This window comes from Dromiciops gliroides, chromosome 1 (assembly GCF_019393635.1).
Source record: "Dromiciops gliroides isolate mDroGli1 chromosome 1, mDroGli1.pri, whole genome shotgun sequence".
Classification (NCBI taxonomy): Eukaryota; Metazoa; Chordata; class Mammalia; order Microbiotheria; family Microbiotheriidae; genus Dromiciops; species Dromiciops gliroides.
The window spans coordinates 315,818,940-315,831,844 of record NC_057861.1 but is presented as its reverse complement, the minus strand read 5'-3'; the positions used below and the strand labels follow the sequence as shown (position 1 = coordinate 315,831,844).

Sequence of the window (12,905 nt, the reverse complement as noted above, 5' to 3'; positions counted from 1 at the left end):
TTTAATGTTGACTTTACCTGGAATTCTGCAAAACTTAAATATTCAGGAAAGATTAGAAAAAACTACACCTACATGTCAAATTGGCAGAAATATTTTCTTCTCTGTGATTCTGTGAATTTATAAGCTTTGGAGTTAAATGTTCCCAAACCACTCAAGCACAAATTCTTGAAATGGTAAATAATACTCCCCACCTTCTCATTCTAGCAACAAATAGTGTGAGACAGAGGATGGATACAAATTGAAAAGGAGGTGCCAGTGTCCAATCTGTTAGTGAGTCAGAAATAATAGGTCATCTTTTGAGTGGCAATGATAAGTCAAAAATACTGATAGAAACAGGAAAGAAAAGGTTTTCTGGGAAGGCAAGATGGACCATCTGGGAGAAGCTGGATTGGCCCTTAGTTCAACAATGAATTTTGCAGGAAAGTAATCAGAAAGCATGCAGCTGGGTATGCTTCATTTCAGCTTTTTGGGAAAAAGGCAAATAACCAAAAACATGTGATGACATTTGGGACTTTTTTTAAAAAGCTGGTTATCCAGTACCTTCCTGGTATCGGAACCTAAAAATGTAGGTCCCATTTCACTTCAATTAGTACAACTATAGCTACAGAATAGTTCAGTAACTGGCTTTTACTATGATAAGCTTCTGTCATTATGACAACTATTTAAAAAACAGGGAAACATTTTTTAAAAAATATTTCCTTCAAAAATAGTTAAAGTAGGGGGCAGCTAGGTGGCACAGTGGATAAAGCACCGGTCCTGGAATCAGGAGGACCTGAGTTCAAATCCCACCTCAGCCTCTTGACACTTACTAGCTGTGTGACCTTGGGCAAGTCACTTAACCCTCACTGCCCCACCCAAAAATTAAAATAAAGTATCAGTTTCTTTAAAAAGGGTTAAATTTCAATTATATTAAATATTGACTTGTCTAGACTATTGCATTTCTTCTCAGTAGTAGATAACTGGGGGATTACTTTATTTTGAATAAAATCTCATTATTTAGTATGAAAAGTATATTACTACTTTAAATTTTCCTTCTATGTCCTTTAAGAAGTTGTTAGACTTTTTATTTTATGCATCAAATTAAGCAGAAGAAATATCCCCAGACAATTTTAAAAATAAGCATGTTAAATACAAATCAATAAATTAAGCCGTTGGCAAAAATGTTTATTTTATAAAAACAAGTATAGTTATACCTGAGGCCAACACTTTCCAAAAAAATAGCCTAATTTTTATGAGTTCCTTAATTAACAAGATCATCGAACAATCAACATCGATGCACTAGAACCGCTCAGTTTCTGAACCTTCCAGGGCACAGTTCTCTTTATATGGCGTCTGACAGAGTACAGGTGGATTTAGCTATTAGTATTTTAAAATGATGTTATTGCAAAAGTAAAACTACCACCTTGCTGTTTGGTTTGTCTTCTTAAATAGAGAAAGCAACTTCCTTAACCTTCTAAATTCAACAGAAAATATAAATAAAGAAAATATAAATGACCTCATATGAAAGAAAACATGGAAGCAGATTTATGAGTTACTATCCAATTTTGGATCTTATTTTAAAAAAACAACACAGGGGCAGCTAGGTGGTGCAGTGGATAGAGCACCAGCCCTGGATTCAGGAGGACCTGAGTTCAAATCCTGCCTCAGACACTTGACACTTACTAGCTGTGTGACCCTGGGCAAGTCACGTAACCCCAGTTGCCTCACCAAAAAACAAAACAAAACAAAAAACCCAGAACAAAAAAACAACACAAATTCAGTTATGGCAATGGCAAATTACAAACTCCAAATGTCATAAATGTTGCTATTAAATCTACTACCTAAAAAGTATGAATGTGTGCCCAAAGGGCTGTGAAGCTGTGCATACCCTTTGACCAAGCAATACCACTTTTGGGTCTTTTTCCCAAAGAGATCATGGAAAGGGGAGAAGGACCCACATGTACAAAGATATTTATAGCTGCTCTTTATGTTGTGGCAAGGAATTGGAAGTTGAAGGGATGCCCATCAATTGGGGAATGGCTGGACAAGTTGTGGTATATGAATGTAATGGAATACTACTGTGCTGTAAGAAACTATGAACAGGAGGAGTTCAGAGAAACCTGGAGGGTCTTGCGTGGACTGATGATGAGTGAGATGAGCAGAACCAGAAGAACATTGTACACAGTATCATCAACATTGTGTGTTGACCTACTGTGATGGACTATATCCTTCTCTCTCTCTTTTTTTTTTTTAAGTGAGGCAATTGAGGTTAAGTGACTTGCCCAGGGTCACACAGCTAGTAAGTATTAAGTGTCTGAGGCCGGATTTGAACTCAGGTACTCCTGACTCCAGGGCCAGTGCTCTATCCACTGTGCCCCGACTATATCCTTCTCACCAATGCAATGATACAGAAGGGTTCCAGGGAACTCATGATGGAGAAGGATCTCCAAATCCAGAGGAAAAAAAAAAAAAAGAACTGTGGAGTATAAATGCTGAATGAACCATACTTTTTCTTTTGTTTTTGGTGCTGTTTTTCTATTTTGAGGTTTTTCCTCATTGCTCTGATTTTTCTCTTATAACATGACTAATGCAGAAATATGTTTAATGTTATTATATATATATGTAAATATACATACACACACACACATATATAAAACCTATATCAAATTACCTGCTGTCTAGGGAGGGGGGAGGTAGGGAGAAAAATCTGAAATTGGAAAGCTTGTATAAACAAAAGTTGAGAACTATCTTTACATGTAACAGAAAAAATAAATAAATAAAATACTACCCCCCCCCAAAAGTATGAATATGTACATCTATAAACACTAAAAGATTAATATGGTGGAAAGCTTAACTATTCCACAAACTACAATCACTACATTTATTTTCTTGCTTATATCAATTGATTATATCTTTCTACTTGTGTCTTATTATCCTCTTAAAATAACGACATAATCCTACCAGATGGGCTAACAAAGAAACAACTGAAGTTGTTTCATCTAATAAATGAATACTTGAAATCTTCATGGCATTACATTAAGTATTAAGGCATTATAATTTCATTGTGCCACTTACTTTTGACATTCTGCTGAGATTTTTAGTTCTTTGGTTCTAGAAAGGAAGACCTTTATGAGTGCTCCAAGGTTGCCTGTTCGTGGATTATTTTCAACTGCAAGAAAAAAAAATGACCTTTTAAGAGTCAAAAAACATTCATTACAATCACAATAGCATAGAATTCAGGACTGGATATGGATATGTGAGCTCCCTCAGCTGTGGCAAACTCCCTCTGCTAATGCAGGTTGGCTTCTCTGAAACGTATATAGTCTTAAGGCCCCAAAGCACTCTGAAAGGTTTAAGTGACTTGCCCAGGGACTATGTGACAGAGGAAGGACTTGAACCCACATCTTTCCAAGGCCATTTCTCTGTCCACTATGCCATGCCACAGAATTACCAAACTAACACAGAGTCAAGATGTTGTAAAAGAAAGGGACTTCAACTGTCTAGTCATCTGTTAATAGTCTCATTCACCTCAAATCTAAGAATCTCTATGTTCTTGATGTGCCTTACCAATAAATAATTTCAACATTCATAACTTATAGGAAACAACAAAGGAAACTGTTACTCTAGACATTCTAACCAACAAGGAATAACTGATTGGAACTATGAAAAAATATGGAAAGATGGTTGATGGTTCTAGGGAGAAAGAAGGGTAGGAAACACCATGTGATCTTACAGTTTAAATTAGTCAATGAAAGGAATGCTGAGAAGTCAAATATGTACCCTAGCTTCCTTATGAAGCCATATTAGTCTCTTTTAAATGTTTCCCCTCCTTGTTTAGAAAATAGCTCTTGAAAGATTTAGAAAATAATAGACGTAACTCTATGATAAGAAATTCCAAAAATGAAAAAAGGATAAAGAGAGATAAAAATTCTAAAAAATGGAATTCTAACAACACAATAATAAATGGTATCAAATCGGGGAGGGGGGAAGGTAAGAGAGAACCTTTAAAGAGACCAGAATGGCTGGATTATTTTTCCAATGAATCCACAGATTAAAATGGTAAAGTAGATAAACAAAGACCCCCCCCCAAAAGACACTAATCTAGATTAATCTCAGAATGACTAAAGTCAAGGGGAAGCTCTAAAAAATGTTATGACAATAAACGGGGCTTTGTTTGTTGGTTCATTTGCTGGAAGTGGAGAATGGCTGAAAAGGCAGAGAGTAAAGAAAGGTATGCAAGGAGCAAGAACAACAAAGAGGCAGAAGTTAAGGACAAATGGAGTATTATCAACATATGAGAAAAAGAAATCATCTTGAAGCTAGAAAGAATAGAATCAACATGGATAAGAGTGATCAGATCTTAAGATGGGAAAGGAAAGTGTTTGAGAAATGAGTTCTACTTTCTTGGCTTAGATGAACATCTAGGACAATGAAAGAACCTACAGATATGATAACTGACTGAACAACTGTCTATTATCTTTGACAAATCCTAAAGAATGAGAGAGGTACCAGAAGACGGAAAAGAGGCAAATGTCCCAATTTTCAAAACAGAGAAAAGCATGGATTTGGCAAAATTTAGAACAGATTATTAGACATGGGATTTGTTAGTCCTTAATCATAGTAAAGGTTTACAGGTATACGCTGCTTTGGAGTCAAAGTACTTTGATATAATGTATGTTAAGAAACAGAAATTGTGATGATTAGTTATCATGACAACATAAATGATGAATTACAATAAACAAATTTCCTTTCTAAATGATTTTATCATGCAAGAAAATTATAGAAACAATTTGACAAATCCCTCATACTATCCTTGTGGACAATATGGAAGAGCCTTGTGTTTTCATCAGATCATAATCTTTAGAACTAGAAGGGAAAAAAACAAAAACAAAAAAAAGAACTAGAAGAGACCTTAGAGACCCATCTAGTCAAACCCTACCATTTTACAGATGAGGGAACTAAGACTCAAGGAAGTTAAGTAATGTACCCAAGATCACAAAAGTATTAAGTAACAAAGTTAGAATTCAAAATCCATCTTGACTCCAAATTCAGCACTCTTTCCAATGAACCAGACTGCTTTCTTTATACATAACTACTGGGGGCAGGTAGGTGGTGCAGTGGATAAAGTGCCTGCCCTGGATTCAGAAGGACCTGAGTTCAAATCCAACCTCAGACACTTGACACCTACTAGCTGTGTGACCCTGGACAAGTCATTTAACCCTCATTGCCCTGCAAAAAAAAAAAAAAAGAATTTATACATAACTACTTAAACAACTGTCCCTAAAACATACTGATTAATGGATAAATACAAATTCCTGCATATAGCTTCATAAAGCCAAATGAACAAATATAAGATGCAAGAGATGTGCTTTAATAACCATTCATGTGATTAAGGTTTCTAGTTGACTTCAAGTTCACCAAGTCAACTCTGTGATACAGCAAACAAAAACCATAATGGAATCTTGCCCTTCATGAACAGAAGTACAGTATCTATAACAAAAAAGGGCATGATGGTACCTTTGACCTCTAGGCTGGTCCACGCCTGAAATATTATGTTCAATTCTTGGCACAACAATTTGGAAGGAAGCTGACAAAGTAGTTTCAACACAGGAATGAAAATGAAATGTTAAGAAAGGGGTGTAGAACTGGCAATGTTGATCATAGAGAGAAGCAAGGGGAAAAGGGGAATATAACTGTTCTAAAATATTTGGAAAGCTGTCAGGCTGCTCAAGGATTAACTTGTTTTGTGTAGAAAGTAAAACTAGGACTGATGGCTGGAAATTTCAAGGAGGGAGAATTCAACTCAACCTAACAAAAAAAACCACTTTCAAGTGATTTGTGCTATCTAAAAATTGTTGGACAGATCTGAGCACAGGCTGAATGGCAACCATAGTGTAGAAATGATTCTTGCTCTAGGTTAGACTAAAAGATCTCAAAGGCCCTTTACAATTGTACTACCCACACAGTATTATTGTGAAGAATTTACTTTATAAAACAATGTAAAATATATCATCAGAATTTGAGTAATTAAATCTTTTAAAGAATAGTGCTTTGCCCACAGTGAAGACCTAAATTCTTTTTTATTCATTAAGCACCTATTATATGCCAGGCACTGGTGCTACAAAAACAGAAGTAAAACAATTCCTGCCCTCAAGAAGCATGTATTTTATCAATGAAGACAATATGTACACATATATACTAAATGGTGTTGGAGGAATCACACAATCATGCAGAGTAGGTCCACTACAAATTTCTCTGTTGTTGTTGCTCAGTCAAGTCTGACTCTTCATGACCCCATGGACCATAGCAAACCAATGCTGTCCCTGGGGTTTTCTTTGTAAAGATACTGAAGTGGTTTGCTATTTCCTTCTTCAGTGGATTATGGCAAACAGAGATTGAGTGAGTTGCCCAGGGGTCATACAGCTAGTAAATATCTGAAACCCAATTTAAATTCAGGTCTTCCTGATTCTAGGCCCAGCACTCTATCCACTGAACCACCTAGCTGCCTTTCTTATCTAATCTCAATTAGGCCAACACTGAAACAAGGAAATCCTTTTACCCCTTCCATAAAAGATTCTACACCATACTTCCCACAGTGACTATTCCAAACCCACTTCCCTCCTCAAGTCTCACATACACCTTTTATCCCTACTGGCTCAGCAGAATACCCGGCCTCATAATCTATTGTGAAAATAATTCCTCTTCTCCTCTCCTCTCCATCTCACAGCTCCATACCATCATCGTTCATTCTCTCCTCTTTTATCCCCATCTCTGATGAAGAGATGGCCCTTCTCCTCACCAAGGCCAACCCCTCTCCCTCTGTAACCTTAATCACAACCTCCCATGTCTTCTCCAGTGGATTTCCCCTATAATCAACTACCACCCCAATCTGTAATCTACTTTTCTACTAACTCCTTCCCCACTCCCTACAAATATGCCACAATCCCCCCAATCCTGAACATTTCAGTTACTAGAACCCTCTCCTCCCAAATCATCTTATGTGTATACACACACACACAGACATATACATACATGTATACATATATGTATATGTACCTATCATCTCCCCCTCATAGAATGTAAGCTCCTTAAAGGCAAGAACATGATACGTTTCACTTTGTATCCCCAAAATCTAACAAGTGCCCCCTCCCACCCTTCCTTTCCAGTTACACCCTGCTCCTAACTCCCTAAAGATGCCCCATTTCCGACTTCCAGGCTTCAAAACCACTGCCCCTGGCCAGGTACCTTCATTTTCTTCCTCTACCCCATTCCCTCTTTTTTAACTGCCTTCCCCCATGAGTATATAAGGTCCTTAAGAGGAAGTGCTCTCTTTTTGCTTGTATTTGTATCTCCAGCCCTTAGTACAGTGTCTGCCATATAATATTTGCTTATTAATAAGTGCTTATTTCTTATCTTTTAGTCTAAGGCCAAATCCTCCCAGGGGGTGTTGCTAACCTACCTGAACTCATTAGACTGTGAGTTCCTAGAGGGCAAGAACTGCCTTTTGCCTCTTATTATATCTCCAGTCCTTACCACAGTGCCTGACACACAATAGGCACTTAATAAATGCTTAATGACTATTTGACCAATTTAACAAACTCTCACCATCCTACCCTCCTCATTCCAGTGATACCATAACCCTAGTACTCATTATTCAATTCCTACTCTGTTCCTTTCCCTGCCTATTCCCCTATTCCCTTCTCCCTCAACCCAATCCCATTAATGTCCCACTCCAAAGTTATGCATCCCTTCCTCTGTGTTCTAATATTTTTTTTGCATCTCCAGTGTTTTAGCACAGTACCTGGCATATAGCAGGCACATAATAAATGCTTGTTGTTGACTGAGTAGGCACTTAATAAATGCTTATTGATGGATTAACTCATTTCTTCACCTAAGGCATGCTGAAATCCAAATCTAGCCGGCTATATACAGCTATTGTTTTCCCATTCTAGTCACAAAATACAGCATGACAGAAAGAACATGGTGCTACTTTCTACACACTTTTCCGGCTCCCCTGCCTTTCCTCATGCCACGTGCTCTATTCCAATCCTCTTTTTCCACCAACCCACGCCCATCCTCTCCATTCAAATCTAGCCCGATGTTCACCTCTTTCCAAGAAGCTCTGATCTGCCCCCATCATGCTCATTACTCCATGAATTCTCCACTGCAAAATGGCATTCACTGTAGCCCTTGTTAAGTACATTCCACTATGAATACAATTCTCACAGTCAATACCATCACTACAATTCAAGGAAGCTGCTGAACCACATCAATATAGTTATTCTATAATTTGCTTTCCTCCAAAAGCAGCAAAGAATTTTAGAACAGAGAAAGTACTTTTTTTAAAAAAAAGAATATTCATTAAACACTTTGTTAAAGAACTCAGCTTTAACCCTTGACTGCACTAAAAGATCAGGAGCAGCTAGGTGGCACAGTGGATAGAGGACCTGAGTTCAAATCTGGCCTCAGACATGACACTTACTAGCTGTGTGACCCTGGGCAAGTCACTTAACCCCAAATGCCTTAGCCAAAATAAATAAATAAATAAAAGGACCAGATCAAGACTGTAAAGTTGTTTACAGAAATAATGGCTAGTGAGCTACTTGAGAGACAAAATTATCTGATGAATGGATGCTTAATTCATATCTAAGGAATACTGTATGCTAAAAGTATAGATTATCATGAAATAAGACCTGTTAACTAACTGATATTAATTCTCTTACTTAAAGACTTGCAGACTGAGATGGTTGCTTCCTCCAAGAGCTTCAGTTCAGCACTAGGAAAGAAAGAAGAGGAAAGCAATTAGTTGGAGAACAATAAGTATACAAAGTATTTGATGGACTTTTTAAAAATACTCAGTTTTTTTTAAAAAGCTTATCATTTTACCGGAACATAAATATTTCAAAATTATTTCACGGTATGGAATTAGCACTGCAAGGGCAAGCATAATGCCTGGAGCAAAAGCATGCTTAATATTTTACTTAAACCTTTCATCGATAACAAATATTGATTAAATAATCACTGTGTACAAGGCACTATTAACTAACACTTTCCAATAAATAACTACGGTCTTAAAATAGAAAGGTCTCTACTATCAGAAAGACCATAATACAAATTATTACTTTGTTAACTGGTCTATGTATCTCTCATCAGATACAAGGTAGCAGCTGTTTTTTATTAGGAAAAGGAGGAAAGGAAAGGGGAAGGTGGGAGATGAAAGGAGAAGGAAGGGAGGAGAGAAAAAAGGTTCACATTTGGGAGTAGGGGAGGCATCGAGAGATGACATGCAAATAACTAGATATACACACACAGCGTCTAGAAAGCAATCTTTGAGGAGAAATAGCACAAACAGTAGGAGAGAAGAGGAAAGGCTTCATGCAAAAGGTAGGATTTGATCTGAATCTTGAAGCAAGGCAAGAAAATGAAAAAGTGAAGGTAGGAAGAAATCAGTACAAAGTTGCAGGGGCAGGAAATGGAGTGTGCCTGAATATATGGTATTCCTGAAAAGTTAACTCAAATGAAACCATATTTTTCCAGAGATTTACATTATAGTTTCAGGAGTGGGGGCAGCTAGGTGGCGCAGTGGATAGAGTACTGGCCCTGGATTTAGGAAGACCTGAGTTCAAATCTGGCCTCAGACACTTGACATTTACTAGCTGTGTGACCCTGGGCAAGTCACTTAACCCCAATTGCCTCACCAATAATAATAATTTCAGGGATGATTTCATTTTATAATCTGACTAACACTGAGTGGAGTGCCTATCCTTTATTTTTTTATATAATAAATTTTATCGATGATTTCTGTTCCTATATCACAATCATTTCTGTATATCTACAACCCACCCCTTCCCAATAAGCTCTACTCTGTAAGGAGAAAAACAACAACAAACAAAAAGAAACATCCGATACTGTCCTGAACATTCTATCCCCAAAGACTACAATCTCTACTAAAAGGAGAAAGGTACATTTCCTTATCTCTCCTCCCAGGTCCAAATTGGACATTAAAATCACTCAACAATCAGCTTCATTTTATAGTTCTTTCATTTACATTATTATAGTAATAGTAAATAATGTTGTTCCAATTCCACTCACTCCATTCTTTATCAGTTCATCATATACTATACCCCAACAATATTCCAAGACATTCACATACCATAACTTGTTCAGCTATCCTTTAAATCAATGGGTACCCAATTTGTTTCCTGTTTTTTGCTGCCACAAAATGTTTTACTCTGAGTATCTGAATATATATGGCACTGCTCTTTCTCTCTTTGAGCTCTTTAGGACATACACACAATAGCTGGATCTCTGGATCAACAGTTTAGTGATATTGCTTAGATAATTCTAAATTTATTTCCAGAATGACTGGATCTCCTTGTGGGTAGGGGCTGTCTTTTCCCTGTTTTTTATCTTCATAGCTTATACTGTGCCTGGCACACAGTAGGTGCTTAATATATGTTCACTGACTCAGTGACTGACCAATTCATAGCTCCACTACTCTGTTTTCCCACAATCCTTTGAACACTATTTTCCATTTTTTTTATCAATTTTTCCCAACTTCTTGTATATAAGGTGAAATCTCAGAGTTTATTTTAGGTGCTATTTCTCTCATCATGAGGGATTTAGCACAATTTTTCATATAGTTGCTGATTGTGATTCTTTTGAAAACTTTTCACATCTTATCTATGTGAATAGGCCTTTGGGGAAAGGCTCTTGGTCTTATATATCTGTATTAAATCCCTAAAAATCTTAGATACTGGGGCAGCTAGGTGGCGTAGTGGATAAAGCACTGGCCCTGGATTCAGGAGGACCTGAGTTCAAATCAGACCTCAGACACTTGGCACTTACTAGCTATGTGACCCTGGGCAAGTCACTTAACCCTCATTACCTCGCCCCCCCCAAAAAAAAATCTTAGATACCAACTTGATCAGAGAAGTAGAAGACAAATCTAAACCCGAGTCTTCTATCTCCAAATCCTGCACTTATTCTATTTCTCCACACTATCACTTCTCCATGTTTCACTAAAAATTCTCCCACTAACCATAACCATGAAAGGCTCTTCCTTTTATTCCCTGATCATTTTTTTTTTATAGTTAGGGCATGTATCCATATGGAATTTATTATGCTATATAAAGCAACATAGTGGTCTAAACTTTTTTTCTGCCAAACCACTTCCTAGTTAACCTAAAAGATCCTGAGAAATAATAAGTCCTTCACTCAATTATTTATGCTATTGGGCTGACCAAACACTGGGATATTGAGTTGCAGCATTTTTGTTTCTGACTCCATTGATCTATTTCATTCATCTACTTTTTTTGTTTTGTGTTGTTTCGGGGCAGTGAGGGTTAAGTGACTTGTCCAGGGTCACACAGCTAGTAAGTGTCAAGTGTCTGAGGCCGGATTTGAACTCAGGTCCTCCTGAATCCAGAGTGGGTGCTTTTTCCACTGTGCCACCTGGCTGTTCCACATTCATGTACTTAAAAAAAAAAATTAATCCACAAATAAAAGGTACAGAGAAACATAGTGGAAAGAATGCTGGATCTGGAGTCAGAGAACTCAGTTCAAATCTCAGCCGCACCTACTCATGTGATCCTGGTGAAAGTAACTTTATCTGGGGGCAGCTAGGTGGCACAGTGGATAAAGCACTGGCCCTGGATTCAGGAGTACCTGAGTTCAAATCCGGCCTCAGACACTTAACACTTACTAGCTGTGTGACTGTGGGCAAGTCACTTAACCCCCATTGCCTCACTAAAAAAAAAGAAAGTAGCTTTATCTCATGGGCTTTAGCTCCTTCATCTGCGAAATGGAAAGGTTGGACTTGATAACCAAACACCCCTCCAGCTCTAAATCTATGAACCTACCAACAGTTATATGTGCCTGAAAAATCTATAAATTAAATTTTGTTGCATGGTCATTTTTATTTTATCAGTGACATATTGTGAATACATAGAGAGCTATTTTCAAAGACCAGGCTGCACCACTGACATATGCTGGTTACGTGACTTAAGACAAGTCATCTGTCCTTTTAGTACTTTTGGCAATTTCTTAAAATTAAAAGTTGCAGAGCGTACAGGCTAAAATTATAGTTAGTCTGTCTAAAATATCTAATGAGTGGTCGCCAATAAATTATAAGCTTTAGCAAGAGTTAGACTTTTTAAGCATTTATTAAGGAGAATAAGAATTTGGTAAAGAGAGAGAGAAAGGCCTACATTCATCTATCTATTAAAGGGAGAGCACATTCCTAGCTTCCTTCTCCGCCAGAGTCCCCAGGAAAAAACCTGAGAGTCAGAGCCCCACTTCTTCCTCCCACCAGCAAACATCACTTCCTGACGCCAAAGAAAAGACTCATGGTCTTGTCCTCAGAGACCTTCACTTCATGGCGAAGCTTTTCTACAGTAAGTCTCCAGCAGGTGGCGTCATTCTAATCATTACAAGAGAAAGTGCCAACTTGCACTGACAGAAGGAATTTCCTTATCTGGAAATTTCCTCAATCAATAATGGTCCAGCCCCTTGGGGGCAGCTAGGTGGCACAGTGGATATAGCACCGGCCTTGGAGTCAGGAGTACCTGAGTTCAAATCCAGCCTCAGACACTTAAGACTTCCTAGCTGTGTGACCCTGGGCAAGTCACTTAACCTCAATTGCCTCACCAAAAAAAAAATAAATAAATAATGGTCCAGCCCCAATGACTTCTATACTGGTATGGCTCAATCATAAACAGTCTATTCCTCTAATTTTTTGCCTTCCTTTACTTCCAAGAAAAAAAAATTTTAAATAATATTTATATAAGTCTTTGAATGTGAATTGCTATGTACCTAAACCCCAAAGCTAACAATATTTATAATGGAAATATGCTCCATGCTTTCCTAACAAATCTGAGGTAAAACAAGGTTGTCACCTCTCCCCACTACTATTTGACAAGATTGTT

General features: G+C 37.6%; 1 protein-coding gene across 1 annotated transcript in view; it reads right to left on the bottom strand.

Moving 5' to 3' along the window:
• DYM (dymeclin) overlaps positions 1–12,905 on the bottom strand; it is a 613,994-nt gene that overhangs the window by 538,222 nt on the left and 62,867 nt on the right. Inside the window, 2 exon segments of the mRNA XM_043964852.1 lie at positions 3,055–3,148; positions 8,703–8,755. Coding sequence (XP_043820787.1) covers positions 3,055–3,148; positions 8,703–8,755 — 147 coding nt within the window.